The sequence below is a fragment of the Phoenix dactylifera genome, unplaced genomic scaffold (assembly GCF_009389715.1).
Source record: "Phoenix dactylifera cultivar Barhee BC4 unplaced genomic scaffold, palm_55x_up_171113_PBpolish2nd_filt_p 000207F, whole genome shotgun sequence".
NCBI classification, from domain to species: Eukaryota; Viridiplantae; Streptophyta; class Magnoliopsida; order Arecales; family Arecaceae; genus Phoenix; species Phoenix dactylifera.
Window position 1 is genome coordinate 634,446 of NW_024067723.1, and position 24,540 is coordinate 658,985.

A 24,540-nucleotide genomic window follows, 5' to 3' on the forward strand; every position below is an offset into this window, starting at 1 on the left:
CTTCTTGTTTATGGACGCAAGGAATGGAGGCGTTTTATAGCGGGGTTTGGTGGTGGGGATGGTTAATCTAAACTTCAAACAGTTCAGGCTTTTCTTTTGGGCCTTCAAATACCGTAGGTTTTTGTTAATGGTGGGTGGTGGGAATGCATGGAGAGGGTTCTTGGTGCGTCCGTGTGCATGGAGATGGGCTTCCGTCAATCTCAGCCACCTCCTTTCTCAACAATACCGACCCTGGACCAGCCTGGAGTTAGGTGATCAGTAATTTGAGCCACCTTGGAGAGTGACAGTTCTAGGGTACAGGATTATCTCTCAATTATTAACAAGATTATTTGCGCCATAATATAGCAATATAAAGTTTTGAGTAAAATACAGAAACTCTTCTGAAATTAGAAATAAATTATACTTACATTCGATGGTTTAAAAAAAAATTCTTGAAGTTTATTTTTATCTAATTTAACAGAATATTAGTCAAACCGTTAATTTTAAAAATTTTAAAATTTTTAAATAGAATCCAAATATTATATCAGAAATTTTTTTAAAAAAATAACATAATATATTTAATTATTTGATGTAAAGCTACGTAAGGATATAAAAAAAATGTGTGTAACCTCTTTTTCATTCGAACGACTTCATTAAAGCCATTATTTTAACTGGATGTAGATACTTTGCAAGCTATTGGATATAAATATAATAAATGTAATTTTTTTAAAAAATAATATTATTATTTCAAATGTCATAATGGTGCTCTATATATATATATATATATATATATATATATATATATATATATATATATATATATATATATATATATATATATATATATATATATATAACAGGAAATAGCATCTGACGACAGAAAAATGAAAGATCATTATAATAACAAATAATCTTTTATAACCATAGTTATATTTTTCTCTGTTATTATATAAAAAATTTGAGAGAAAAGGAGGTGGACAAATCCAGCCACAATCCTCTGTGGTTATATATAATATAACTAAGAGAGCCTGGAGCCATTATAACAGCTATTATGATATAATTTGCTCTATAAGGATCCATGGACCGGGCAATGGAACACCGACCAAATCGTGAGTCCGGTTCTCGTCCTTTATTCCAGTAAATTGAATGCTTACCACATGCCTCGCTCCTACCTGTCTCATAATTTAAGATAAAAGACTAGCGCAATGATTTCTTCCTAATCCTAAACCATTATTCCGTGGGGTGTTCTGGTGACTGGAATTATATGAACAACGTGAACAATGTACCGTTTGGACTCACTGCTGCCATTGTTTTTTTGAATTTTTTTTAATGAACACCCTTCTAAAAATTCAAATTTATATAAATATTTTTTAAAAAATTTAATTTTTTTATATCCTCATAAAATATATATTTTTTTAACAAATACTCACAGTTCTTTTAACACCATTAATAAAAATCATATTTATTTTAATTAAAAATAAAATAATTTTTTTTTGTCTTCCATTGCAATCGTCTTATAAAAATCGGTGACCACACCAGAGGAGCCAGGAAGAGCGGCTGACGGGACGGAGAAGGGATGTCGCCTTCTGCGCACCGACGGACCTGCACAAAGCCTCACCGGTGGGGTTTCGGTGAGGGCCCTCCGATGATAAAGTTAGAGTAGATTTTAGGTGGTCCAGCCCAAAAGTCCTTAGGCGTTATCTGATGGGGCTATCTATAGTCCCCGCAGAGGTGCCTAGGTAGCGTGCAGCCAGGGCTTGCTTGAGTCATACGGTATAGGCCGTCCTTGTGAATGGCATGGCGTCAACAGAGGTGGCAGGGTATGGCCCTTGGTTGACATGTTGTGAAGTGGCCAGCTAGCAAAGCATGGCTCGGTGAGGCTATAATGTACGACCACGTATGCGGGCATAGAGGCGCGCGCTCATAAGTGCGCACGTGGATGCGGGGCGAGGCCGGGCTCGCTTGAAGGTCACAGCATATGCTTGACGAAGTTAGCTTGATGAGCACTGAGGTCAGGCCGACTTAGGGGCCGCGACGTTTGGTGAGGTCGGCCCGACGGACTCTAAGGTCGGCTCAGCCTCCTTGGTTCTGAAGTCAGCTCGGTAGGGAGCCCCGAGCTCGGGTCGGGGCGTTGTTGCGGATACCTGTGGTCGACAGAGCCTCTTCGGCTCTCGGCAGATCCTGCAGGGCGCTCCGAGTTCGGCTCGAGGGGCATCATTGTAGATACCTGTAGTCGACTGATCGGTTATTTCAATTTCAAAAATAAACCACGCAATAGCACGTATCCTGTAGGATAGTGATTACGGATGTCGGTCCACAGGGATTGAAGAATAAGTTATTTTTCTTTTAAAAATAAATCAAAAAGAAGGATTTGCTAACTTGATTTAACTAAATTAAACTATGAGTACGGATTGGAATTTATCAGAGTAAATAGATCTAGGGTTTGGAATCCACCACATAGCATTGCATCAAGGATTGTGTTCTTAATTTTTGTTTTTTGGAGAGGCATGCAATTTTGGCTACAAGCCTTTTAAAATAAAAGCATAAAGAGTGTTAGGAAGATCCATCTTCGGTGTAGCATGAAGTGTCTACCTAAGTATGCTAATCTAGGATGCAACACACTTCATCTTCCTAGGCATGGATCATCTTAGACTACTTTAGCAAACATGATTAGTAACTAGCATGCTCGAAATTTAAATATCATAAAGAAATATTTCATTGAAAATAAGAATTTAAACAAGCTCCAAAATAATAAAAAAAAAGTAAGAACTACAATTGCCCTGATACATTGCTAGGGCTTCATCCAGCCCTAGACTAGACGTTTAGCCGAGCATGGCTTCCGGACGACCTCCCATCTTCAAATGAAATTGATCACCTCCCATTATTCCTAAAATATCACAACTATTCTCTTTCCCCCCTCTCTCTTCTTTTTTTTTATTTCTTTCTCTCGGCTTTCTTCTTCTTCTTCTTCACCAAAACAGAGTATCCTCTGTTTCTTTCCTCCCCCCGAGCTCCCCTCAGCCGATGGCCACCCTCCTCCTTTTATAGCTGTCCGGAGTGCTCGTTCGGGAAGGAAGAAGAGATCACGGCCGGCTGATTCCGGGGCGTGATGCCGGAAGGCAGATTGCGGACGAAGAGGATGAAGGGCCGCGGGATCAGCGGAATGGAGCTGGGGGGAATCTGGTCGCCGGCTGCACCGCGGGATGAGAGGAGATCTGGGAGATAGCTGGGTGCACGGAAGGCGGCCTGGTTCATCGCGTGATACGCTGGGAGCATGCGTAGCTTGTCTCGGACGCCCGGAATGGCAGCTGTGCGGAGGCGGGGATGCAGGCGGATGAAGAGGCGGAGGATCTGGCTAGCTGGAGATGTTGCTGGCTGATACGCACGGTGATCGCAGGAACTGGGAAGATGTGAGGCGTGATGGGACGATCTCTACTGATCTGGGCGTGATTGGGAGCTGACATCCGGGACGCCATCGCTGTGTTCGAAACGGAAGGAAATCCGGATGGCCGGAGACGCGCTGCAGATTACTCGGATGAACGCCTGATTTGCTGGCTGCATCGTGGGATGAGAGGAGATCTGGAAAATGGCTGGATGCACGGAAGGCGGGCTGCTCTGTGAGGCGGGATCACGGGAAGGATAGCGAACGGGAGGAAGGAGATAAACAGTGAAACAGTTTTAATAAATTCTTTTTTTATTATTATTATATTATTTCTCACTGTTCATATGAACAGTGTTTTTACGGGACACTGTTCATATGAACAGTGAATAAGTGATTCTCCCCGGAATTATTTTTATTTATTTTATTATATTCATTATTTTCTTTTTTTTGTTTTAAATTTATAAATTTTATATGAAGGTAGGTAAGGAATTGGTTGGGAATTGACTTTGGGTTTGAGGTGGGTCATGATGGTTGACTTGTCCTTGAGCCCATTGTCATTTAAATTTAATTCTTGCTAAGCTGCTTCAGATCGAACTCGACTAGACAAGACTAAAAACAGGACCGTGACCTAATAAAAAGGGTTAATCAAACCTCTGCCCCATACAAAATAAATTATAACTTTCGATCGAATCAGGACCAAAACCCATTTAATTATAACCTTAGCTTGACTACAATTCTATCAGGTTACCAATCCGGGTCAACACAATCTCCTCCTTATATGTTTTCCTGTAATTTTCATGAAAGATTGCAAACAAGAGGGAGACAAGTTCAGAGTCTGATTTAAGAAAAGAATTATTTGCTTTTTACCATATTTTAAATTTATTGCAATGATCATTCAATTTCATGGTAAAATACGTATTTATTAGTTTAAGAACATTGATAAGTGCTATGGAAAGATAACTAAATTATAGATTATCAAGCACTTATCATCGATGGAGCCTCTTCGGCTTTTGGTCGATTCTGCAGGGCGCTCCGAGCGGATAGGTCCGGGCGAGGTCTGCTCGGCCTTCTGTAGGGTCCGAAGTCGGATTGGTGTTCAACAGGACTGGGGTCTAGCATGTTCGGTGCTGATGCCTACTTGGCTGAAATTGGGTGGTCCCATGTTGTGAATAGGACGATCCATTTTGCCCCCCATCACTATCCATTGAGGATATTTTAGTTATTTTAATTTGAAATCGTTAATTTTTTAACGGCGTTAGGTAGCGTGATACATATGAAAAAATAAGAATAAAAAAGAATAGAATGACAAAATAAGTATTTGACAAGACCATGCAAATATTAATTTTAGAAGGATATTTATGTAAAATTTGATATTTAGAATAGTATTCATGCCACAAAAAAAAAAAAAAAATCTTCAATGGATCCACCGCTGATAGCCCTGGAATACATGTTTAGGGGGTCAATGACAACTCCAATTTGGTGCTGCTTAATGCTCGCAACAAGTGTGACATTGGAACAGTTCAGCTGGAGTTATATATAGATTACAAAGTCAGGAACGCTGATTAGAACTTCCATTAAAAAATCAGAAAAACAGTTAATTGGACTGCTTATATGTGGAGTGCCCAAAAGATAACATTAATTTCTTAAACAATTAATTTTCGCAATAAGTACCAGGTAACATATAAATAATAGTAAAATTCATAAAGTGCTAATAATTCTTAATCATTTCAGCTGCTTGAGAAGAGTGAAAAGATCATGATTTAGAGAATCTTATAACCGTGGACGTATATTGAGCAAAACTCGAATTCAGCCTATGTGAAATCAGAAGGAAGGAGTATTAATTAAGTTATTCTCCATGCACCGCATGGTGAATTCCTCTCTGACAATGGCTCATTTTCTTGGCTCCCTTCGAGCTGGTTCACACTTCTATTTTACGCCATCATCGGATGGCACGTCGATGTAATTGTCGAAAAAAATATAATTAACAATTAAAAAAAGAAATATAAGGAGATAGTATTCTATAATTAGAAAAATATTAATAGCTGTCCAGTCTAAGTTCTTATTCGATCAATCTTGCTGCTGCCCTCCCAATACAGGCCACCACCCAGCACCTAACGACAACCATAATATAATTAAAGATTACAGAGAATCTGCAGAGAAATAAAGAATAGATCGGTAATGAGAATCTTTAAAGTTTCTAGATATGGCGATACGACCATAATAAAAATAGAAGAGATGATAATGGCAGATTATGTGATTGGTGAAAAATTTTAAAAATAAAAATGTCACTGGCTGATATAAGTCGTTATGTAATTCCTAAAATCACTCTAATAAAATTATACTAATAAAAAAATAATATAAATTGATACAGATAATATTAATAAAAAATATTTTAAACTATCCCAACCACCAAAGCCACCTATAAAACCCCCTCTACCTGCTCAGGCCTGCAAACAAGGAGGACAAGCAAAGCCATCAACATGCTCTTTTCCATCTCCTCTGCACACCAATTAAAGGTGGTCTCCGGCCAAACACTCTTGCCGTCCATCACCCGCAATCGAGATGCAAAAGATTGCCTGCGCCGTCCTAACCATCGCCGCCGCCGCCTCGGCCGCCACGGCCTTGGCTGCTGATGCCCCGGCCCTGGCCCCGTCAGCGCCTCCTTTGAGGTCACCCTTTCTATTGCTGCTTTGATCGGGGCCTCTGTCCTCTCCTTCTTTGCCTTCTATTTGCAGTAGGCCTCACAAAAAGAAAGAAAGAAGAAGATATGACTCTTTTTGTTTGCTGATCTTTTTATCTTTTGTTTCTCTCTCTCTCTCTCTCTCTCTCTCTTCTTGCATTATTGTTTTCTTCGCTACTTCTCTAATTTCCTCCTCCCTGCTGCATTGGTTTGGTTTGAGGGAAGTGCTGGATGGGATTTATATAGATTTATTTTGCATATTTTTTTGGATTCTTATGAAGTAAAAGACCCTTAAGATAGTATTAATTATGTTTTTTTTTTTTTTTAATTTGGCTACACTGATTTCGTTTTGAGGCAAATACTGTAATGCTACTCTATAATTTCTTACGTGCTTTACTTCTATTGACATGGCAATTTCTTAACAAATACAGGAAGGCAAGAAACGATTATTCTCAACAAAAAAAAAAAGGCAGCAGCTAGTAAGGGTGCATGTCATAGCCAATGTTAAACTGGATCATGTTTAGGTCCAAAGATTGATCAGTCCAACTGAAACCAGCCTCAATACGCATACCAATATTGGCTCAGCAATCATCGCAACCTCACCAAACATGACTTATAAGTCTGTTATACAATCAAAAATAAAGGAACTCAGGATTCTTTTATGAACTCAAGTTCCAACAGATGTAATTGGTAGAGTTTTCGAGGTTGATGCCAACAACCGAGACCCTAAATTAATTGAATAATTAAAGTTGTTCTACTTGTTCAATGAATCTCTCCTTCTCTAATCTTTTTCTTTTGTTTGTCTACAACTTCCTATGAATCTAAACAAAGTAGTTCCAATAGACCCGAAAAGAAGGAATAGTAATTTTTGACGAACAAGAGAAAAAATTATTATTATTTTGATACAAGACGGCACAAGAAAAGAAATTTTCCATCCTTTTCTTGTGATGTTCATATCAATTTTAACGGGAATTTCTTCCATCCCAGTTCCGAGGTAAAAAGACTATTATGAACATCCAACCACGCCCAACCTTACCCTTGGCCTGTTTTAATTAATGGGCATCTTTTAATTCAAAATGTCAAGGATTTTCAGTACAATCTGGCTTCTAAAATCAACACCCTGTGTTATTTCCACTGAATCCAAGAAGATATGGACCTTCTCTACCTTGTTACCACCACAAATTGTCAAGCAATGTTTAGTATTCCTCCTTATAGATTTTCTCCATCTTGCTATAATTAATGACAAGATGGCATTGCCCGCAGCTATACCTTGTGCATCACCAGCCATTTCCAAGCATGGAGTGGCACTTTTTCTACCAAGTAACAGTCCTCTCTTAACAATGTGGCATCGCCCACACACATCTACAGGGCGGCTCCTCCCATCAAAAAACAAAACTTCTATCCTGCGGTCTTCCTTCTTACAAGGGTTCCCTGAATCATTAGCATGAAAGGTTACCTATTGGCTCTCCTGAATTCTAGCCATACCAGTGAAACACCAAAGATTATCGGCCAACTATAACAACATAGAGCAGGCTCTAAAGCAGCATTCAGTTGCGAGCTAATAACCATGTAAAGTGAATAGGTAAGAATCTAAAGTGAACCCCACATTGCATTTCAATTTTTAACAAGTTATAGCATGAACTTATAAGAATCACTTCATGGATTCCTGGAAGCATGTACTTGCAAGGCCATCAAAATTTATAGATATGTGGGCTAGAAGAACAGTCCTTGCCTCTTGGCTGAGACAGGATAATGGAATTAACAGAGCTCGTTAGGATATTGCCAAAAACTGGGGCCTGTGGAAGATCAGCATATGATTGGATTGATGGCATCTGCCCATCACAGTTGTACGAATTGCAGAAAACGAATAACGAAGCTGTGCGGGTTAGCAAGCGAAAAATGAGAGTCTAAAAGAGAGAGAGAAGCATAAAGACCTCAAGATGCGGCAGGTTCTTTGTCATGCCCAGATTTCATTCAGATGTATCCAGTTTGATTAGTAAAAACTATGCTGCTCTGCTGGATTCAATTCCACGCCTCCTCTGTTATGTATCCCTATGCTTCTTCCAATTTAAATCAGGCTTTGTCCCATTCAAGGATGGCTTAAGTCCAGACCTACACCACTGTCATAGAAGATCGCCAAAAAAGATTAGCTAATGCACTTTTAGTACACTAGAAATGATGAGGTTTTCAAAGTTGAGTGCCTTTCAAGAGAAAACTTCTGAGTGTCCGAGGGAAAAATATTAGTTGAAGGCCCTCCTCAGCATGTGGTCTCCGTGTTAGAATAATTTCAAAATATGGGCTTTCACTGATTGCGTATTTTTATTTTATAAAACGGATTAGACATATGACTCATAGTGGTATTATAATTAAGCCCAATATCATGTGTGATCACTTTGTTTTATGGGCTTTAGTACACCTTGGATGTATAGGATTGAGTCCTATTTATTATGGTAATTTTGGTATGTAGGCCAGAAAACCTAATTAGAGTTGGAGCCCCTCCCTTAGGTTTTCTATATAAAGACTAGGTCCCCCTCTCCTCTCCAAATAGTTTTTATCTTGCTTTATTGACGGCTATCTTTTGTGAGAAGCAAGAAAGGGAAGATCAAGCCGCTGTTATTTCAAATAATTTGAAGAATCGCATTTAATATATCTTCCGTAGGTATATGTCCTAAACTTGAATACAATATTATTGTGATTCTAAACCCTAGCATATTATTATTTACGATTAACACTTCGGCCTAACAATCTTTTCGTCCACCGCCAGCAGCTAATGGAATGAGGAAGATTGCCTCCACCTAGGTCGCCATGGCCTTGGCTGCTGAAACCCTGGCCCCAGGCCCCGCCAGCTTCTCCTTTGAGGTCACCCCTGCCATTGGCGTGGTGATTGGAGCCTCCATCGATCCTCTCATTCTTCGCTTTCTACGTGCAGTAGGCCTCACAAGGAGATAGAAAGAGGAAACCCACCATGCAAGGAGATACGGGAGTAACTCTCCTCATCTGTCGAAGATCTTTTATCCTTTCTTTCTTTCTTTAAATTCCCTCCTCTTATATTGTTCTTTCTGATCCACTACATTTGTTTGGTTTAAGAGAAGAAACTGGTTGGGATGCGTTTGTATTTAATGTGAGTTCCCGCGTATATTTTTGGAACAAAAGATTCTACAAGGTATTATTTATCTTTCAGGTACGTTATAATTTCTTACGTCTGATATCTTAAAAAGAGTTCCGATTCCTGGATAATACAATCTAGCATTGCTCTTCTGAGATCTTAACTACGGTCAGCATGACAAAAGGGAACCGAATATTCTTAACTAGAACAACGATGGCAGCCAGTCATAAGAATCTTTGATGGTTGCAGTACTATAATCCAAAATTACCTGCAATCCTCGTATGTCTGTCAAAAAACTATTGTTGCGGCCCAAAACCTAATCTGATGGATTGATCAACTCGGAACGAGCTGGTCTACACGGTATGGGACCCTCCGATGCTTAAATCAAGCAGAGTTTTAGTGGAACAGAGGAGATTTGGGAATACGAGCTATGAGCTAAAAGTAAGGTGAAAGTTCTCATGCTTGGGTCCCCTGATCTGGTTTACATAGAAAGAAAGGTAAAAATCCATCAAGATCATGTCACGAGATCTTCAAAGGATTTATCAGCTGCTCTAGATCGTCATATTTTTTCTCATCTACTGCTTTAAGATCATGCTGAACTGTAACCATTTGTGCTATTTGCCTGGAGGTTCATTCGAGCGTCGATGTTGCGAATCACTTAGCCATTAGTCAGCCAAACTGGCGTCCACGATCTTAATGGGCATCAAATCTAGGCCATCTCATCTATGAATAGGATGAGGTTCAATCACCAGCCTCTTTGCGCACCTCCCTATCTTTCTGACCTCTTTCCGTTTGGAACCAGTTTCGTGCTAAGAGCTCTTTAATTTCGATCAATCAAACACCACCTCCTCCCGGACCTAGCTAAATAAAGAGCATTTCTTGTCTCGATGACCAAAATTTTTCCCGAGAATTTATGGTTTCTAAGAACTCACAGGTTTCTGTAACCCCCGGATCCCTTGCACTGATCTCAGAGTCAGAGCATGCGTGTGGAAATAGTTTGGTTCTCATGTCAAGATGCAGATGCATGTCAAAGGACTTCGAGCTGAATGCAACAATCCCATGATGTTCACCCTTATCCACCAGCAAAAACAAAATTTGATGCAAATTAAGAGATATTTATTAAATTATATTCTTGACCCCTGATGGCTTGCTTTCCTCATACCCCCTAAGATTTGATTCATGACTTCATCATATGACCTGGTTAGGGATGGTTGAGTCCAGATGCAACCAGTACCAGCCCTGTGCTAAACAAGCCTTCTTTGAAGCAACAAATCAGTAATCACATTTTTTTAGCACTTTTGATACAAGAGGGTTCCTGTGATTTCACTCTAAAAGTGAAGCAGAACTAACCAAAAATTTAGTGTTAGGGGAAAATAGTCTTCACTATCTAATAACTTGGGCAATTTGAATGTTGAAGGCACCTCCCCCTCGGTCTCCCCTGGCCCGTGGCAGGGTGGTCTTCGACCGAGAATTTTTTTGGCTTCCTAGAAGCTTCCTCACGAAGGCCTCGTCTTGCAGAGCGAGGGATTAGCATTGTCTATCTGGCCTACTATAGTTGGTTAGATAAGAATGTCCGAATTTTCGAGAACAACAGGGTGTATTCGAGGGTGGTGGCAGACAGAGCTCTACTTCATGCGGCGGAGATTATTTACACTTCTGTGACGGCTTCCTTTGGGACGACTAGGGACATCTGGGACTCCCACTCTGCTCTTGTAGTGACTAAGACCGTTTTTGTTTCTTAGGAACCCCTACTTCCTGACTTTCTCAAAGTGAACTTCGATGGTAGTGTTAGTAAGGGATGGGGTAGCGAAAGTGTGGGACTTGTCATCAGAAACCACGACACCAAACTGAGGACGGTCGGGGGGCAGCGGATCTTCGATACTTCTGTGATTAGTGCCGAGCTTAGAGCCCCATAAGAGGGCATCACCTATGCGAGGTTTGTTCTGGATGCACACCGCATCCTTCTCGAGAGGAACTTAGCTACGGTGATCGAGTGGATCCGAGGTTGGCGCAACGTTGCTAGCAGAATGATAATGATCCACAACATGTGCAAACTCTTGAGAGAGTGTGACTCCTTCTAGGCCACTTATATCTACCGAAAGACGAATGTTGCTGTTGACTAGGTTGCCTCTTACGCGGCTCATCATTTCAGAGGTTTTCTCAGAGAGAATTATGTGTCTACTCATTTTTTTGCTAACTTTTTTTTTTCTGATTTTGTTGGTTGTACCTACATCCGTCGTGTGTGAGGCACCGTTAAAAATTAAAAAAAAAAAAAAATCCCTCCTCAGCAAGTAGAGAAGAGAAATTGGATTTCTTCCTTAAGTATGCTGATTCCATTTGCAAGGACAAGATGCAGAGTTGTATCAAATAAATAAAGGGCACTGCATGGAATTCATGTTCAACTTGTGAAATTTTATAATGGCATGGCTTGTTTTGACTTAATAAATTGAGAAAGATCCATTCACGTCGCCCATCTCCTCCATCACAGTTTCAACTAATGGTTAGAAACTTAGAAGTCCAACATCTCATAGCTATGCAATGCTTGAATAAATAATTAAGCGTTGGTGGTTTGGGGGTTTATGACTTGGGGAAAAAAAAAACAGCAAATAGGGGACTGTGTTGATCCCCTTCTCCTTCCCCGTTCTGATGGCCTCCTTCCTCTCTCGCAGAACAACCCATAAACTCCTCCTCCGAGATCCTAAAAACCCTAATCTCAACTCCTTTACTGCCCTCCTCCAGCTCAACTCTCATCTCAGAATTCTCTGCAAACCAATCCCCATTCCCTCCGATCTCACTCCCTTTCTCTCGGATTTTCCCAAACCTAATCTTGGCTTCCTCAAATCCTACCCGATTTCCCCCAAAAATCTCCAATCCCGTTCCCTTTTCCAGCAAAGCTTCACAATCCCCAATCTTGGGCCCTACTCCTCACTGAGTTCCATAAACCCTCGCATTTATGGGCTCAAATCCCACTCGAACCTTTCCAAAATCGTAACTTTGGATCCACCCGGCGGTCCCAATCCCAATCCCAGCTCCAGGAACTTCTCCTCGAGCTCGCCGGAGAGCTCCTCCGATGCCGGAGACCCTCTCCGATCCCCTGAATTCCAGCACCAGGAGATCACCGGTCCCACGGTGGAGCGCGACGTCTCCGCCCTTGCGAACGAGACCCGTCAGGTGCTCGACTCCCTGAGGAAGTCCATCTACCACCTCAGCACCACCCTCGCCGTCCTCGGCATCGGCCACCTGGGCCTTGGGGCTTGGATCGCCTACGCCGTGCGGCCCCCCGACGAGGTCTTGATCCAGGGCCTAATGGCCTTCGCCTTCCCCTTCTCGCTGGCTTTTCTTATGCGCCGGAGCCTCAAGCCAATCACTTTCTTCCGGAAGATGGAGGAGCAAGGCCGGCTTCAGATCCTCACCCTCACTCTCCAGGTATCGAAGAGCGTGAACCTCTTGTTCTTGAGGACTCGCGTGGTCTCGGTCTGTTGCATTCTGGGCATTTCAGCTGGGTCTTTGGTCACTCTCTGGTTGCGGTGAGATAAATTTGTTCTGAGACTTCGTCGAGGTATCATGTTGTCCCTGTGCTTTTTTTAAAATTTTCAATTCTGAATTCGGTGTTCTAAATAGATGTTGTGGAGCTGATGAGTCCTCTACAGTGCAAAATAATGTAAATTTTGAGTAATACTTCTGCAGCATTTTGGTTTTTCATCTTTCTTAAAGTTGGCACTTCTAAGGATCTCTGTGTGTTTAGCAATTTACAGCATCAAAAAGGAGAAATTTCAGCATCCTTCTTCTTAAAGTTTTGCTTGATCTTTGTCTGCAGTTTAGCATGATGTTGCTTTCGTTTTTCAATTTAAAGTTTGCAATTGGCTTCAGCAATGGTTGCATCAGTTTTAGTTTATTTCAATCACGATCTGAAGTCATCAGCCGATTCTTTCTGGAATGAATTTGGAAAAAAAAAAGGTCTTTCTGTGATATTTTCTCTGTTTTGATCATGATGATGATATTCTTACTTTTCCTATTGCTATAATAACTGTCTCCTTTTCAAGAATGCAACTCAGTAACCATCACCATTGTGTCTCCTTTCATAACTCAGTCAGCTATTGCTATTATAGCTCCCAAAAATTAAACTCTGTAGAACCATAACTTATTGGCATGTCACATTTTCAAGAGAATGTTGACCCATCTGGCATAAGCTTATAGAGGATTCATGTAAAGTTTATCCACCAAACATGGTAACTTCAACCCATCGCTATGTTCATTTTCTATGCAACAATTGTTTGTTGAGAGAGTGCTAATAACTCTATATCAGATAGGGATGGGACCTTAATAGTGATTATATACTCATGAGCCAATCCACCTACCTACTTAAGCTTTTGGGTTGGACTTCAAAATGCTACCAGAGCCCAGGATCCCTTTTGCCCACAGATCCACCAAAATTGTCACTACCAATTGACATATCACCTCTCTTTAGGTCTTAGCCCTCCTCGGGCCCTACACTTGAGAGAGGGTGTTGCGGGAGTGGCAAAAATCCCATATCAGACAGGGAAGGGATGTTACTATGTTAGTAGTGCTTATATACTCATGGTCCATCCGCCCAATAGCTTAAACTTTTGGTTAGGACTTCAGCATGGTATCAAAAGCTGATTGTTCCTCTGGCCAATTCTTTAACATGCTCACTTCTAGTTCACATGATAATAATCCCACGTCGGATAGTGAAGGGGCCGTAGCAGTGCTTATATGCTTACGGGCCCATCCACCTACTAGCTCAAGCTTTTCTGCTGGACTTTAACATTGTTGACCGATGTTGTAGGTAACTTTTTAACCTACTCCTCTTGTTTACCATTGATAGAAAGAAGTTGGTAAAATTGTCCCTGTGACTGATGAAGAACCTACTTGATTGTATCCACTGGATTTCTTCAAGCAACCCACACCTCTTGTACCGCTCATGTGTTTTATAGTGTAAAAGAGAGAACACATTACTCCTTCTGGACATGAACTATTCCTCGAATTCATGGGTTGCAAGTATTATGCTTATCCAATTTACCAATTTTAGAATTTCATCAAACAAATCTTCCATGTTGGTAATTTCTCCATTGTTATGCTGTTTTCCAGAAAAACCATTCATAGCTCTTAAAATCTATCAATACTCTAGATATCGCCATTCTCCATCTACCATAATGGATAGCAACACAGAAATCTTTGGTATTAAGCCTATTCTTTTTCAAATTTAGAATAAGCTGGTACCTTGGGTAACTGCATTTACCCTAAAATTTAAGAGTATGTCAACAGTGGATGCCTTGGTAGGACCTCTTGTATAAAACTTGATAACAACAATGCCTCCCAATGACAGAAAAAAGAACTATCAAATTCACAAAAACAAGGATTCTTTTTTTGAATTCTATTAGGAAATTTTCAACAGATTCTCAAGGGGATTGTACCAAAAATAATTTCTGCATCCTGCTACAAGTTATTAAGTTCATTATTTGTCTGTAGAGATCAACTGATAACACAAGTCATTGAGTAAAAATATGAAGCTCGGCACCAAGTTGGTAGTCTTCAGGTTCTCTTGTTGTTTGATGCTCTCCGGCCCGCCATTATTCTGTTAAATTGCCTTGGATAATCATTTCTTGACAGCAAAGAACAAAAGATAGTTAGCAGCTACTGTATTTATTGATTGCTGTGAAGTTATTCTTTGCCGACAGCAGATGTCATTTGTAACTACAGTTGCCTTGCATGAGGTCAAGGTGTTCCGTAAGTATGAACCACTGAGTGCTGTTTGTCCAACTGCTGACGACAGTGCATCCACTTCGTCTTATCTCTAGATGCAATTCTTATTGGTGAGAACGGTTTTAAGGACTAAGCTGTATTAGCTTGTATGCAATATGCTGCACTGACTGGATATGCTATGGTATGGGGGCTTGGTATGCCCCTGTAATGACATATAATATAGCTGTTGTGCCAACTACAACATCACACCATATATCACTATAATTGCACCCCAAGATTAATTAAATCATTCCTTAGAGAATATTTATTGTGTTTCATTTAAGCTAAAAAATCAGGGGTTGAGAAAAAACAGCTCCATAGATTGGCAGAAACACATTGCATTTGGCAGCAGCTTGTTCTAAATGCCAGTATTACTCCTCTGGTCCTACAAATGCTAGGAACTGGTGTCTGACCAGCTGTAGTTTCTATTAGATTTTGGGCCCTCCAAATTTAGGTGCAGACATGAGACTTTTTGTCAACCAGATTGCTGTTTCTCTAGATGATACAACTTCCTCTCCAAATGGTCTTAGTACAGCAGCAAGTTCCTCAAGCCTCTCCTGCTTTAGCAGCTGTGCACATAGCTCAAGGAGGGACTCCAAAGCATTAGCTCTTTGCTGGATAATGTTCAAGTTGTCCCACTCAGCTTGTATGCTATCACCATTTACAAGGGTAAGTGTGCTCACAGATGAGGTCACTTCTGCAACTCCACCTGTCTCTTCTATGTCAGTTTTTGTTCTTTGCAAGAGAGGGATGCTAGCAGGTCTTGCTGGGCCTGCTTCATCTCCACTTCTTACCGATGTCTCACATTGTACACATATGTCATCTGACTTCACTCCTTTTGAGTCCATAGCAGTAGCTTCCACCTTCAAGGTGCGTATTAGAGTTCCATCAGTTTGGTCTGTTTGGTGTTTCTCTGTAGGCATGCACCCAATTTTTTCACTGGTTAGTTGATTGCCTTTAAATTTCTCTTGTTCATCTGTATTCTTAACCAGGAGGCTGCCATTATAATCCTGTCCTCTTTCGTCAACATCAGTACGCGTCCATATCTTAGAACTACTAGGATCAATCCTCTTAATCTCATTGTTATTCAGGTTACCAGCAGAGTGGAGATCTACTGTGTCATTAATGGACTTTCTTGATGAGCTTCCTTTATTCCTTCTTATTGGTTGAGCTACATGTCCTGACTGTCTTGATGCATCATCTCCTGCCGCACTACGACTACCGACGGTGCCAGCTTGTGGCTGACTGTTACCTCGGCTTCTTGCTCGTTTCTCTGGTGAACTGTTGTTGTTACTCTTTATTGGAAGGTAAATAGGAGAAGGATTACAGGATTCAGCAAGATATGGCTGCAAATAGGAGTCCCTCAATAGCTCTGCAGCCTGAACATATGGAACTATAGACATAAGCATGTGTTGAAGTGTTTGAATTGCTTAGATAAAGGAGGGTCATTGGAACTCACAGTAGGTCTATGTTCTGGATTTTTCCTCAGCATGCATTTGATCAATCGCTTCCTGTCATTTATATAGCATTTGATCTCAATTGATAAAGCTGTTTGTGATGAATCTATAGTTGAAACCAACTACAGCAGTAGTTAGTGTAAATAGAATTGATGCTGTATATAATTTACGAGATCAATTGCATGGCATCAAGTTGTTATCTGTAGCAAGGTTAACAAAATATCAGATTTGAGATACTATGGAGGACAGCATACTCACAGTGAAGAAGAGTATACAGTGGGCATCGGTGATATGCAGGATCTGTTTATTTTATTGATCAATCCTGCCATGTCCTGTCCAAATATTTTCATAGCAAGGTGGGGTGTGTTTGGTTAGATTAATTTCTCATTTAACAATACTAGGAGATTTGCTCTGTCCGCAGCCAAAGGATTCGACATTTAAAATATATCTTGATGTACTTACTGGGGCTCGGAATGCCGGGCGATGTGCTGCAATCTCAAACATACAGCAACCTGAACTTTGTAATAGGAGACAATACAAAATAATAATAATAATAAGTGTTATTCATGCTTGCTGGGTCTCTGAAGTGTGCATGTGCACTCACTCAAATTTGAAAGCTTGATGCTAAGTCTCACCAAGTGACCAAATATCTGATTTGTAGCCGTAGGGTATGTCTGCTAGTATCTCAGGGCACATGTAGTTGGGAGTGCCTACAACCTACAGAGAGTGCAAAATATTATAAGATATCTGAAAGAGAACTAAATTAGAAGATCATTTTTCCATGTGTGTAGCAAATATCATTTAATCTTTTATAATGCAAAAGAGCAGCATTTTATGTCACAGAACCATGCTTGAATGCTTCAATTATGTTGCTTTTTGGTTGCAAATATGATTTTTCTTTGGTTCTGTTCCTTCAAATGGACCAATATGGTGGAGGATTTTTTTTTTTTTTTGGACAATAGCATTTGTTTTAATAAAAGAAGCTTAGACGTTTCCTATCTTTAGTGATAGAAGTTGATTTCGTAAACATCAACTTTGATGATTCAGGTTCTTTCAAGGAATCTGGCTTGCAACTAATTGGAACTGACTTAGGTCAGTCGATTTCCAATCTAACAGGTTGTGGATTCATGATGGGAAAAAACATCTCACATCTCTTTAGTGAAGGCAGTCATCCAATGTCAGATATAACAAGTTTCTCTAGAAGGAACCAGGTGGTTATCCTTTAAGTGATTTCAAATTTGATAAATGTTGCCTGTGTGAACTAATCAGGGAAGGCATAGACCAAGTATTGCCAATGCGTCTGAGTGAGAGAAATTAGGAAAAAGAGGTGGCTAATTTAGCTTAGTTGGGAGAAGGATGTTATTATTCATTGGTAGCATCTTGCACTAAGGTCTTTAGAGAAGACTAAGATGGATATTTTTTTCTTTAAGCAAAATAACAGTGAAACAATCGCAAATAAGATGGATGGTTAAACTTGTGATTTTAATCAAAACATTATAGCATAGGTCAGAATGAATGTGGGTCTCAGTTACATGCTTTTTTTTTAATTCATGATTGAGTAAACTATATGCATCACAGATATCATGTTGCAATCCTTTTCTTAATTTTCTTAAAGAAAAAAGGCAAAAAGGGCAAAGAAGGCAGCCTTTGACAGGAGAGAAGAAAATGATAAGCCAATAACTTTTGGGAGCTCTGACATATCCGAATCTCTGCCCTTAGAACCCTATTCTCTCTTCTGCTAAGATTGAAATTATGCTGTTGCCCCTCCTTTGGCTTAGCCATCTCCTTCCATTAATCAAGGGATCTTTGGAGGAGAAATACAGGTAATATTTATACATTCATATCACCATGTCTTAAAGAATTATAATGGCTGTGCATTATTGCATCAAGCAAGTTTCTAATGGCAATAGCAAAGAAGATAATATTGTCCATCTTTGTTAAGTTTTGTACATGATACATTCAAATTTATTTCTGGACCAGAAGTAAAATAAATGGCCGGTCTTTTATTTCTTTCCTAGTGGTGGTAACCATGACTGAACTTTCAAGCTCATGAACAAAATTGATAGGAGTCTCAAACATGTTAGTGTAATTTTGCTATCTCTTACGATTGATTGTCTTTGTTTGGGTTCAATATAGGCATGCTTGCAATCATACAAGTAACAGACCACTTGAATGAATTGTATCTGTTAGAGGTTGGCATATCAGGCATCTTTATACCTTCAGAACAAACTATGATGTCCTTACTGAACTTAGAGCAAGTGATTTAAAGGGCTGTACCGAAGAAGCAAGATCTTCTGAATTGAGCAATTTTGCGAGTCCAAAATCCCCTGCAGCAATCCACGAAACCGCTTAAAAAAAGAGAGAGAATAAGAAGCCATTTATTCTCTTTTGATGCCTGGTATACTATGTAGTATGAGCACAAGCTGTTCTGCAGAGTGTGTATATTTTTCATATTAGAATGTTAATCCATTTTGCAGAACTTGGAGAGCAAACTATATAAAATTAGTGATATGCTATTGATAGGTTTTATGAACTACCATGTTATTTTAGGACTTGCCGATATGAGCGCCCAAGGGTTCCAAACAGATTTTGGGATACAATCCTTCGGTAATATCATCATACAGTAGCATGCAATATGTGCAGTATGTGATAAACAACTCAGATTGCTATTGTAGCGTTAGCAGGAGTGATCTCAATCTTACCTAGCCGTACGTTGTTGTCCTTCGTTAGGAATATGTTAGAACACTGAAATCAAATGCAAATGGGTTATTCTATGACTCAAAAAGAAAGGAAAAGGGGAAAAAAATGGAATGAGATGCTCTAAAACATCTGTAATTACCACCAAAGTAAGTAGTCCTACATTAACAATTTTGTTTGGAAGAAGGTTGAACTGTCGGTTTTAGTACTTGGCTTACAAAGCAGTAGATGGTTATACCTTGAGATCCCTATGGAGAACACGGTTGGAATGCAGGTAATCGACGGCCAAAAGCAATTGGGTCAGCCACTTGCATACCTTCTGTTTATCAGAAAAAAGTTGATGCGTGAGAAGTTAAACAGCACTTAGGTGATTTTTATGATAGGCGAGACACATAACATGGTTTTCCTTACCTCCTCTGAGAACAACACTCCTCTGGCCTTTTTTATCCTCTCAGCCCTGTTTCGGACTCAAGGTTAGAATGGGAGAGAAGAAAGCCAATGATATCAGGAGAAAGGTGAAATCTTATTACATACATATCTCCCCCATCACAATAACCAGTCACAATACAAACAGAACTCCCCTGCAAAGAGAAGACAGAGTTACCTCCAACTCGAATGAAAAAAGAAGTCTAGTTTTATAGCATGGATAACAATGATAGAAATTTTATCGAGTCGCTTGAGAACCCACTCATAAAGGTTTTACTATATGTTGCTCAGAAACAGGAGTATTAGTTACTAAACTGATGTTACAATTTTCAAGTCTCTAAGAGTAACAGGTTCCAATTTTGCCTACCTTTGCCTTTCTATTTCTTTCAGCAGATGTTCTCTAGGCGAGCAATCTATGCTTCCCTTACATGCAACCTATGTGGCTAAAAGGAATATATGATGGATGGTTGTGCCAATTTGATGTACATTCATTTCAATCAAAGATCTGTTTGGATGCCACAAGTCAATGTTCACTAATATGTTGTACACCAGAGGAGAGTATGAAGCCAAGAACAAAGAAAGTATCGAGGAAAAGAGACTAGTTGGAGGGTCCGAGGGATCTGGTCGAATAAAGAAAGTGACCAAATAGGTGATTTGCAACTTTAATGCTAGTTTACTCGAAATCTGTTAAACTATATGTGTATGTATGTTAAAATAAGTATAATACTGAAAATAATTTATAGCCGATAATGTTTGTTTATTGATCTAGTTGTTAGAAAATAATAAATGTGATAATTATGTGCAAATCACATCCATTCAAAATATTATAAGTAGTAGCCAGGCTCGTGAGAAACCATTTTATCTGCTCATGTACATGACAGCTGAGAAATGTTTGGCATGAATGATGCCACGTTCACCAAAGTAATGTGATGTGGAGAAGATAGTCTATAATTGTAGATTAGGATCTCAATTCTCACATGTTAAATTATATTAAATTCTTCATGTCTCTCTCAATATTAGTGACAAAAGTGGGTGCACCTTCTCTCTCTCTCTCTCTCTCTCTCTCTCTCTCTCTCTCTCTCTCTCTCTCTCTCTCAATGTTAAGCACAAAAGTCTCCCTCTCTCTCAATGTTAATCACAAAAGTCTCCCTCTCTCTCTCAATGTTAATCACAAAAGTCTCCCTTTATCTCTCAATGTTAATCACAAAAGTCTCCCTCTCTCTCTCAATGTTAATCACAAAAGTCTCTCTCTCTCTCTCTCTCTCTCTCAAGTGTTGCATTCATTGAAAAAGGAATACAGCGGGGAAGCCCCTTATCTCGAGTTCTTATGAATATCTTTTTACATAAATTTTAATCACAAAAGTCTCCCTCTCTCTCTCTCAATATTAATGACAAAAGTCTCTCTCTCTCTCTCTCTCTCACAATGGATTCCCTTCCCAAGGAAGGATAATTGATCTTGGCATGGGGTCTAGGGTTGCTATGTACTAGTTACAAGGTCAAAGATATACAAATGTTACCTTTAGGTGTTCACTAATAAAGTGCGAGTACATGGAAGCCCAACCAATTTGGCACCCATCTCTCCAAGTGAAAGGTATCATGTAGAAACATGACCAATGATGAGTAACCACTATATTCTTTAATAAAAAAATTATATACATTTTGATTTAGAAATTAAATATGTCATTAGCTATATGATGAGTTTTAGAATTTTATAGAGTAAAAATACTGAAGTTCCATTGTAGCTCCCACCTTTAAACATGACCAAACTAAGGATTGACGCTTATTTGCCATATTTTGCGGAGGGCTCAACATAATCATAAAATTCTAAACTCATACACGAAATTTCTTTGTCAAAATATATCCAGTTAGTCTATGCATAAAATTACTTTTCCTACCAAGCATCATCGTCTTTAGATCATGATTATTTCTAGAGGTCTGATCTTCTAATCATAGCTGTTATGTATTGTATGATAGTTATAATTGAATGTGCCTTATATAGTACATGAGATAGCACATAACATTCATGATATACGACAGAGTAAATCATAACCATTGTTCAATAGACAAATAATTCTCAAATACTAGACATCTCCGATTCAATCTTGAGTTCATCTCTGCTATAACTCATCAGCAAGTCAACATGACACCATTCTAGTGGATGGGATATGTCACTTCCATAGAATTTCCATCGATCCTTGCTTCCAATGCTAAGAGTCCTTGCCACTTATGACACACATGCTCCGGCTTCATTGGATATAAATCCTTTGTTCTCCAAGCTTGTCTTTTTGCTTACCAGAAACAAACTTAGGGTGCACTTAGATTGCAATGAAAATCGGAATCAAATTTAGAATAGATTAAAATAGAAATCAGAATAGTCATACCCTCCACCACATTTAGTTTGTAACCGAAATCAGAATCAGATAGAAATAAAATATTAATACTAGAAGAAAAAAAAAGGTTAAGACTGAGTTTTGAACGATTGAGATATTTCTATTTTTTAAAATAAAAATAAAAATAAAACTCTCTCTAACTAAACGAAACGCCAATTATTTTTATTTTTATTTTAGAGCCTAACTTTCTGCTCCTAGTCATTCTATAGTTCTATATACCAACAAATTGCCACGAGAGACGCTCAAAGTGGCTGGATGATTTTATTTTTTTTTTTAATGCACATACCGGGGGGCCTATAGCATCGTTACTCTTTTCTCGAAATCCGTATTCGAGTGTACACGATCGTGTGTACGAGCGTTTCGAAGGGCGATAGCAAACTCTACCTTGTCCACCCAGCCGTCTCTGTAATCGACGATGTACGGATTGCTCAGACTCGCCATCAGAGCCATCTGCGCCACAGATCACAAGAACCCCTCCATCGGTACGCAAATCACAAAGCATATTCGTAAAACCTTGAATTAGGTAATTACCTCCTGATGAGCAGTGCGTTGGAACTTCCCCGTCTGCTTCGCCAATCGTATCCTCTTCAGCACATACCTGCCATGCCAAAAGAAATCATGAAAAGGAAAAAAGAAAAACACCAATCGAACGGCTGAGATGCAAAGAAGACGGAGATGGAGGGCTTACTTCTTGCGCTCGGTCTTGTGGAGGACGAGGAAGGCGGCGCCGAAGGAACCCCTCCCGATCTGCTCCACCACATCGTACCACTCCTCGCCTCCGCCTTCCATCTCCGACTCCTCCTTCGACCCACCGCCTCTCCGAACCATGTTAAATAAAGAGAGAAGGAAGAGGAAGCACAGGGAGAGAATTAAATGGCGATCATGGCGTTAGGAGCGGGGGGAGTAAAGGAGTCCGCAGAGGCATCAAAACGCTCAGATCGGTGTCACGCGGGGGGAACGAGATGGATTTGCTCGGCGAAGTGGTGGTAATAATGGCTTGGGAAGCTTGGCGGGGAAGGGAATATTATTTTTTTCGAAAAATGAAATGAGGAAGTTATTTAAAGAGAAAGGAAAGGGGAAGGCGAGAGGTGGGCGGAAAGGTTGCTTGGCATTGGAGAGTAGGAGGAGGGAATGATGGCCGGAGGGGACCGCCGCCTGGGGGTTGTTGTCCGTCGGATGGGGCGGGGTGGGGTCCGGATGGAGTGGATCGACGGTCGACAGCTGTTCTGGTCTCTTGTCCTTGTTCCCTGCTGCTTTTTTTTCTTTCTTTTAATGGGCAGGCAGTGATAGGAGTCTTGCATAAGCGTTTCGGATGGGGAGGGACTTGGCGTTAAAAGTGACATGAATTGATGAGGTTATTATCATCTTCGTTGGTGTTTGTAACGCAAACTTTAGGTTTTTTTCTCCACATATATTTCCTTTTATTATAAAATTTTCAATTTCCAACAAAATATATTTTAAAATTACTATAGAATTTCTATTTTGTCTTTTTTTTTTTATAAACTTTGAAAAATGAAGTAAAAAGAAAAGAATTATGACGAATGAAGGATATATTTATGAAAATATGTTTCTAATAGATTAATTGTTGGTATTGCAGCTAACCATCAAGTACTCTCTCTTCGCATGTTTTATCTTTGTGGAGACTTATGAGCCGACTTCATGAACATCCACTTCTTCCTTCGTTATTTTTATAAGCATTTTTTAATAATAATCACCACTTTAATTTATACCTATTCTAAAATAAATAACAAAGAGAAAAAAAAATATGTACATGAAAAGCATACTTGTTGAAAAATTACTTCTAAATATTTTTCATTGCTTTGATCATGGTTATTCATCAAATGCTCTTTTCTCTTTTCTCAAATGCAAATTACTAGTTCTTGTGACTTATCCAGTAGTTTGGTTCTCTGTATAGAAGACATACAAGATCATCCTTTTAATATTGAAATGAATGATACCTTCAGCCCACTTTAGCATCACAACATGTACCTAAAAGCTATATTTTTGATTTCTCTAAATTCTAGCATGATTATTTGATGCTCAAGATAAAAGCTACTCATAATTGAGTAAAAATTTAATCATAACTCATAAGTGATCTAACTTTGACAGGAGACCTTATAATTCATAATTTGCTGCAAACAAAATTTTCTAGCTTAACAACTAAAATCATGGATAAAATTCAAAGCTTGTTTGTAAGAGGTGGATTAACACTTAGAACATACCCTACTAAAGGGTTCGATAAAAATATTGATGACCCAAATGAAAGCCAAGAGTTCTTACCAAATTTATTAGGCATTGGATACTGAGGCTCAACCCCAACCTCCCCTTGATTTCAGCTAAACTCTCCTTTTATCTTACTTCTTGGAAAAATCGTATAGCAGAAACCACTTAAAAATGCAAGGCTTTTGCATAATCTTAATTTCAGCTAAGTGATCCAAAAGTCCCTTGGTAAATGGTTGAGGGAAAATAAAAGAAATATAAAAACAAAACTAGGAGAAACTGCTTGAAAAATTTGGTAAATAGTCTTTATATATATATATATATATATATATATATATATATATATATATATATATATATATATATATATATATATATATATATATATATATATATATAATGGTAGCTCATACTCGTAAAGTGTGAATGCGGTAAATAAA

General features: G+C 39.3%; 2 protein-coding genes across 3 annotated transcripts; one reads left to right on the forward strand and one right to left on the reverse strand.

Annotated features, from left to right (window-relative positions):
- The first annotated feature begins 11,603 nt into the window (after positions 1-11,603).
- Positions 11,604-12,940, forward strand: LOC103720334. The gene has a single exon (XM_008809980.4). The coding sequence runs from the start codon at positions 11,794-11,796 to the stop codon at positions 12,676-12,678; it is 885 nt and encodes a 294-aa protein (XP_008808202.1). The 5' UTR covers positions 11,604-11,793; the 3' UTR covers positions 12,679-12,940.
- A 1,572-nt stretch (positions 12,941-14,512) lies between these two features.
- Positions 14,513-23,019, reverse strand: LOC103720333 (serine/threonine-protein kinase Nek6-like). 2 transcript variants are annotated; one of them, XM_008809979.4, is made up of 13 exons: positions 22,569-23,019; positions 22,412-22,478; positions 22,265-22,330; positions 19,599-19,645; positions 19,476-19,521; positions 19,303-19,383; positions 19,070-19,112; positions 18,645-18,694; positions 17,003-17,084; positions 16,830-16,879; positions 16,626-16,699; positions 16,370-16,421; positions 14,513-16,289 (listed from the first exon to the last, which is right to left on the reverse strand). In XM_008809979.4, the coding sequence occupies exons 1-13, from the start codon at positions 22,706-22,708 to the stop codon at positions 15,339-15,341; spliced, it is 1,749 nt and encodes a 582-aa protein (XP_008808201.1). In that variant the 5' UTR covers positions 22,709-23,019; the 3' UTR covers positions 14,513-15,338. The 2 variants fall into 2 exon arrangements, with proteins under 2 accessions (XP_008808201.1, XP_017701468.1); XM_017845979.3 differs by having other exon boundaries at positions 22,167-22,330; positions 22,569-23,014.
- Positions 23,020-24,540: the final 1,521 nt, after the last annotated feature.